The sequence below is a fragment of the Camelus ferus genome, chromosome 12 (assembly GCF_009834535.1).
Source record: "Camelus ferus isolate YT-003-E chromosome 12, BCGSAC_Cfer_1.0, whole genome shotgun sequence".
Taxonomy (NCBI): Eukaryota; Metazoa; Chordata; class Mammalia; order Artiodactyla; family Camelidae; genus Camelus; species Camelus ferus.
The window spans coordinates 29,756,317-29,763,889 of record NC_045707.1 but is presented as its reverse complement, the minus strand read 5'-3'; the positions used below and the strand labels follow the sequence as shown (position 1 = coordinate 29,763,889).

The 7,573-nt window shown below is 36.2% G+C and overlaps 1 protein-coding gene across 5 annotated transcripts in view; it reads left to right on the top strand.

Annotated features, from left to right (window-relative positions):
- Positions 1-7,573, top strand: part of CNTN1 (contactin 1) — a 286,536-nt gene that overhangs the window by 156,073 nt on the left and 122,890 nt on the right. For all 5 annotated transcript variants that reach the window (XM_006193665.3, XM_032493300.1, XM_014566827.2 and 2 more), the window contains one exon: positions 5,229-5,361. In XM_006193665.3, the coding sequence (XP_006193727.1) occupies positions 5,229-5,361 (133 nt within the window). The remainder of the gene's footprint in view (positions 1-5,228; positions 5,362-7,573) is intronic.

The window sequence follows — 7,573 nt, the reverse complement described above, 5'->3', positions numbered from 1 at the left end:
GCTCAATATTTTGTCATCTATTTCCATGGCCCCCCAAAAAAGCAATAGATAGTTTAATTTTTTGCTGGTGGAGAGTGTAATGCTTGTATTAATGGATTCTTTGCCGAACCTTTTGTTGAATTCTCCCTGAAAGTTCTTTTTCCTTAATCTGAGCACCCTAGTTGAGCTAACAAAATGATGAGCTCAGATATTCTTCAAGGGGGTGTGCGGTTCACATCAGAAGTTCACACCAAGCGTGGCAATGCAATTCAAAAGCTTGTTTTGAGTAATTTATCTTTCAAGAGCCCAAGTATGTTCTCAAAATAAACTGTATGGAATAATTGGTAAACTACGTAATGGAATACATCATTTTATTCAGGCTTGAAAATTTTAGAAAAGCAAGAAATGTACATTTATACAATAATACTTATGAGAAATATTAATGTGATCCAAAACGTGTCATATTCTGCTTTTTGATCTAGAAAACAGGCAAAGGGAAATATCCCAAAGGTAATATTTTCTCAAAGTGAAAAATAAATTCATTATTTTGTTGGAAATTAGCTTCATATTTTTATCCCTTAAATGTTCTCTTCTTAGAGAAGGGATTGTCTCTTCTTAGACAGGGAAAGTGGAAGTAGATTTTTAGGAAGTATATACATATAATTTGTGAAAAGTGCATTTCATTGAGGAAAAATAGCATAGGGCACTAAAATATCTGGTTTGGCTGAAAATTTCAACCCAACTCCCCCCTGAAGTGTCGTATCTTTACATACATCCTTTGAGGGATTGTCTGTCAACAGATACAGTCTTATCACTATTAATGTGTGGCTTCCATTATTTCCCACGGAAATTTCCATTGCTGTTACCTTTTTTAGAAAAAAAAATTAGGCTTATTTTTAATACATATGATCATGGTGAAGAAACCATAAATATATTTTCAGTTTTCTAAAAGCTGACTGATTTTTGTCTCAAAGGTGTATACCTTAAAAGATACACTCTCAAAGGAAATATTTAAAACCATGCATTTAATTAAAATATGCAAATCTACCAACTAAGCTGTACCTCCACATAGATGTATGCTTATGTGTTGTCTGTCTTTGCTATATTTCAAGGTAACGTACAGTCATTTCCGTGAGGCAATTCTGAATGAACAGAACTCACTTTATTTCAGTGTGATAAAAGTAGTTATTTCAAGGAAGCTAATAAAATTATAAACTAAGTTGAGAATTCAGGATTGTTACAATCTCAATATCAGAGGGCTCTCTAGAAGCAGATGCTAGACAGGCAAGAACTATTTTAACATTGGGAATACAAAAATGTTGAAGAATTGTTAGCTAATCCAACCCTGTACCTATTGAGATGAGTTCAAATTTTATGAAATAATGTGCAATCACTCTTATAGCCCCTATTATTAAATGAGGTAGGTATTTAATTAGTTGAACGTCTTTCCAATTTGCTGCTTATTGCAAATTCTCCAATGCAAATCAGAGTAGATGCAAAGAAAAACCCCCTAACCTTGAAGACCTGAAATTCTCCTAACAGTATCTTTCACAGAGCAGAACTTTTTAGTTTTAATAAAATCCAATTTATCAAATTGTTTTGCTTTCATGGGTGATGCTTTTGGTGTTTATCTAAAATCTCTTCACCATAAAAATGTCAGAATCAAGTCATTGACTGAACTAAGGACAAGCAACACCTCTAGTTCATCGAACTCTAGCCTCCAAGATGACCATCTGAAATTTTTAGGTATCACTGATGTAGCAGATGGAAACTCAAGACCCAATCCAGTGCAGATCAGTGGGTTACTGTTTCAGTTATATGCATATTTGCATCAAACATCCATTCCTCCTTAAATTTTATGATCTTTTCCACTGGTAATGATAGTAATTCCATAACCATCAGGCTTGATTATAAATACATTGCACTTAGAAGAAATGTATGAGCTTTAAGCTCCCCTAAACAGTATTTATTTTTAGTATTCTAAATATTTAGTCTATTTAGATTTTTTGAACTGTTCAAAAAATTTTATACTAAACTCATTGTTTATCCAGGGGCAAAGTGGGAATAGAAGTCATCTTGCCTTCCCAAAGCAAATCAAAATACATTAATAAAATTGCACTTCTCTGCTCGTCTTTTTAAGCATTTTTTGTGTGAATTGGAAAGAAACAACAAAATCCCCAGAGAAGCAGGATTACTAAATTGCTCCAATCAGAAAACCTGTGAGATTAGGAGACTCAGGAAGGGCTTAGGAGATTGTCCGTGTGGGAAGAGAAAAAGCAGTTGATTTTTATCACAGAGAAGCACAAGGTCATTGCTTTCAGACATCAGAAAATCTAGACCCTCCATCCAAATGAGTCTCTAGTTATCAGGGATTTGGAATTCATTCCTCATTTTTCTTTGATGTGCTATTACATCCTAAAAGGCCAGAAAAAATTGGGCCTTCTCAGGAAAATTATTAGAAAAGAAGCCAAAAAACTTTACATACATTTCTAGTTTTTACAGCCTCAAGAGGGATGTGGAACTAGACACAGCTCAGAGCAGGATTTCAAAATCATCAGCAGATGGCGTCCGTGAGCACTCCCATTCATCATCTTAACTTATGGTTGTAGTCTGGTGGAGCCTGAGGGCAAGGGGCCCCTATTCCTTCCTTTTTTTTTTTTTTTTTTTCCAACTGTAGAAGCCACGTAGAACAAATGACTTGTATAAAACAACAGCTAGAAAACTGCATTGCTGGAGCTAAATCTCAGTTCCTCTGGTTTTTCCAATTCTGATCCAGCAATTTCTCTGCTCTCTGAAATAGGATGGTGGTCACAGAATGTAAGTGAGGTCTGTAAATTCTTGGCTGGCAGTTTCAGCAAATTCCAACTACAAATGAGGCATCGCCCTTGGAAGTATTTCAGGCCCATTTAGAAAAATTAACCCTTCATACTGGGAGCAACTAACTTAAGGCTTTTATTAATCACCTGTGCGCACAGAAGTCCGTATTGGCACAAGGCTGATAGCACCAGAGCTACAAGAATGAATAAAACTTGGCTCACGTGAAGCTTTTAGAATTAGTCTAAGAGCTGATGTACATAGGGTGTGTAAATTAAATTTTGAAAGCATTGGCAAATTCATAAGAAGGTTGGTGAAATCAGTATTGATTGCTGACATGACTGCTTACATGGGTGGTCTCAAGATAATTCTCAAACTGGTCAAATGAGGTAGATTTTATTAATATCCTCATTTTACAAAGGGTGATACTGAGGCTTGGAGACATTAAACAATTTTTCCAAAGATACTGCCATACAGTATTTAAAGCAAGGTTTAACTTGCATTTTTTCATTGAAGTATACTTATTTATTTATTTTTAATGGCAGTACTGGGGATTGAACCCAGGACATTCATGCATGCTAAGCATGGACTCTACCACCGAGCTATACCCACCCCTCCTAAAGCAAGATTTAAAAGTTGTAGTGAAACTGCTTCTTTTTTTAAGTTTTTTTTTTTAAATTGAAGTATAGTCAGTTATAATGTGCCAATTTCTGGTGTACAGCACAATGTCCCAGTCATGCATATACATACATATGTTTGTTTTCATATTCTTTTTTGTTAAAGGTTATTACAAGATATTGAATATAGTTCCCTGTGCTATACAGAAGAAATTTGGTTTTTTATCTATTTTATATATAGTGGTTATCATTTGCAAATCTCAAATCTCAAACTCCCAAATTTATCCCTTCCCACCCCGTTTCCCCTGTAACCATAGATTGTCTACTATGTCTGTGAGTCTGTTTCTGTTTTGTAGATGAGTTCATTAGTGTCCTCCTTTTCCCTTTTTTTTTTTAGATTCCACATATAAGTGATCTCATATGCTATTTTTCTTTCTCTTTCTGGCTTACTTCACTTAGAATGACAGTCTCTAGGTCCATCCATGTTGCTGCAAAAGGCATTATTTCATTCTTTTTTTTTTTTTATCACTGAGTAGTATTCCATTGTATAAATATACCAGACAAGGAAGCGACCTAAATGTCCATCAACAGATGACTGGATTTAAACTGCTTGTTTAAAGAAACTGGAAGATCGCTCTTATCTTCAAGTTTAATGTTAGAACAGCCAAAACTTCAGTGTAGCATTTGCTTTACACTCTCTCTTACAAAATAAATTGGAGGAGTGAATCATAGCTTCGATCAAGCAGAGACATTCCAGTGATCGCATGTAAGAACATCGCTCTTTTCTAGCCATACTCATCAGGATTAATTCATTTGGGGCATATGGCTCTTAGCTGTGCTCTGTCAGTGCTGCCACGTTGATGATATGTGAGTGATTCTCTTCCCCTCATCCTACTGTGCGGTCTCGCTCCTCCCCTCCAGAGAGGATACACTGTCAGGAACAACTGCATCTCAACGAGGGTATTTGTGTGATGGATTTAAACGGATGGCCAGATCCCATATCCACGTAATTAATTTACTGATTGTTCAAAATGCTGCTAGGTACCAGTGCTGGTCATGTGTTAAAAAATGAAAACAAAACAAGGACAGATCCAGGAAAAGGACTGATTTCCCCAGAGCATCTAGAAATTCATTCATTCAGAAATTGTTAAGTACCTGCTGTGTTCCAGACTGCTAGCCAGCTAGTTAGGGGAGTGATGTACAGAGATTGTGGCTATAGCCACCTGTCCCCAAGCATTTGCAATCCAGTGAAACAGAAAGTTGCATCAAGAATCACAGCAGGTGTGTTAAGTGCCCTAAGCCTGACAGGAAGTTACGAGAACACAAATGAGGACCAACTAAGGGAGGAGGGGTTCGAGCCGTGGCTTCCTGGAGGAATTAGCTCAATGACTAAGTCATAAAAGACTGGACACATTTTGATAGAAGGAGAAAAGTGAGATGGTAATTCCAGAAAGAGGAAAAGCATGTGCAAAGTCCCAGAGGCATGAAAGCACGACTTGTTTGAAGAGCTGTAAATAGTTAAGCACAGCAACACATGGGGACTTTTGGAGAAATGATGAAAGATGGGCAGAAAGAATTTTGACTGAAGAACCGAAATGTTTTCCTCAGGATTATAGAGACAAGCATCCTTGGTCTGAATGAAAATGGAGATTCCATGTTTCTGACATTTTTTTTCAAAATACTTTTTTAACGTATCCATTAAAATGTACCCATTATCATTGATGTATAAAGTAGAATATTGTAAAAATAATTTTGTTTTTCTTATAGTTTCTGTGGAAGACAAAGGATTTAGACCAATTTATTTTATTTTTCTTATAGTTTCTGAGGAAGATAAAGGATTTGGACCAATTTTTGAAGAGCAGCCAATCAATACCATTTATCCAGAGGAATCACCTGAAGGAAAAGTCTCACTAAACTGTAGGGCACGAGCCAGCCCTTTCCCAGTTTACACGTAATGTATCTCACTGCTCTTTTCAGAATGAAGTGTTGAACTGAAGATACCAGATCAGCATCTATGACCCTCTGTCCATAGAGGAAGCTATGGCGTAAAGCTTTCTAGAAAGTCCAGGGACATTGACAAATATGTTGGCATGCAAGTTACTTTTTAAAAGTTGTTTAATGCCCAAGGTCGAGAGTGAGTTTTCTTAAATGTATGCAAATAAGTCACATCCTATTTCCTGCACAGATAAAGGCAATGAATGCCATTGGACATTATCCACTTAAAAATTGGCTAATGGAGATCATACTGCTAAACGTGAAAAAGGTTATATGAAAAACACTCACAATTTAAATATATACATTTGAGGAGATAATGTTTTTTGTATGTACTGGCCTAGGTAACTCAAAACTACAGATGAAGAAAAATATTTCTATATGAACTACATTTAAAGAGCTTCTTGCATAGAAAATTCTAGAAAGCACCATTTTTCAATAGGCTCAAATCTATATTCCAGACAACAAAGTGAGTTTCTTAAATGACTCTATGTATTGGACAATCTGTATCTTTCTGTTTTTCTGGGGTACCTATTTATGCTATCAAAAATAGTAAAAAGTAACAGTGAGTTTTCTTGCTTCCAAGTGTTCAGAAAAGTATAGTATTCTAGTCTGATGCAAAGAATAAGACTCGAAAGTTAATCAAATGCCAATGAATTTTGGTGCATGAAGACAAAACAAGTGATTGATGGGAAGATTGGGGCTCTAGTATGTTAATGTCACCTGAGTTAATTGAAGGTTGTCACTCAACAAAGTTAATTTTAGTAGTAAATCTTTCTTTCCATGAATAGAAAAATAACTTTCTATTGTTATAAAAGTGTTGTTATCAAAGAGAATACCCCTCCCCCCCCCCATTTAATTCTGCTTGCACTCATTTTCACTTGCTTCTGGACATAATTACAAAATTTTTCTTAAAATATGAATTTATATACAAAATTACCATCTCTCTAAAAATGTTTTTTTATTGTTCCAATTTCATGCATAGGAGTACAATATAAGTAGATATTTTCTAAACTATAAATAACACCGTTGTTCTGTCTGATGGGCTAAACTTATTCCTACCCTTAAGCCATCCATAATGGGAGCTCATGTACATAATCCTGAACGTGCAATGATATAACTAACAGGGAGTCTAGAGGAGATCTAATCCAAGCACATACTTTTATAGGAAAGGAACCTGAGTCCTGAATAAGTAAACTGACTTGCTCCGGAGTTTGTAAATCACCCGTCCAGGACTGAAATACAGGTTTTATGGCTCTCAAAGAACCATTTAATTTTTTTTTATTAGTATGTATCTATCTAGATAGGTTGATAGCATTTCCAAAGCTATTTCAGTGATGTTTATTCTGTGACACTGTCCTTGACATTCATACATGGAACCTTAGCCTCCAGGCTCCAATGGAGGTGACATAACAGAAGAGCTTGCTCTCACATAGTGTCCTAGGAACATGGGTTTCTCGTCCCCCACTACCACTACCCAGCAGAGACAGTAAGAGGCAATGCTTTGCACCCCTAAAACTTTATACATGTTGATTAGCAACTCCCAATTTCCCTCTCCTTCCAGTCCTACTTAGTCTTCTTAGCAAAATTTAAAAAATGAAGAAAAAGAGGCAAAGCTTGGCTTGGCAGATACGTCCCGAACTCCCTCCCGTAGGCTGCACAGCACTAAGTCCCCAGGGCGAGTATGATCTGATTATCTACACATCACTGTAGAGAGCTGAGCAGGAGAAGTAGATGCTTCATTCTGTTATGAAGAGGATCTGCATTTGACAGCACAATTAAGGGAAAAATATTCAGCCCATGATGCGGCTTGTCTGGCAGAAGAACATTTGAAGTTTTAAAAAATTTACTTAATATTCAGGGCAAGCCACACTAACGTTGGTAATCATGCAATTTGTCATTCACATTGTAGTTTTATATTTATGGCATGTTCTGTGATAATTTGTATTCATGGTAACATCCTGAAAGGTACAACAGGGAACTTCACCTTCCACTTATCAGCCTTGAGGCTTTTTTCAATCTTGCCTTGTCCCCCCAAATAACAAGAACTCCAATAAAAATTGCCTTTAAAGCTGTATGAAAGGTATTACAACAATGGTGGATGTTCCTAAAAATGAATAGACCAGTGAACTTACCCAAACACAGCGAAACAATTATTATATGACATCAAG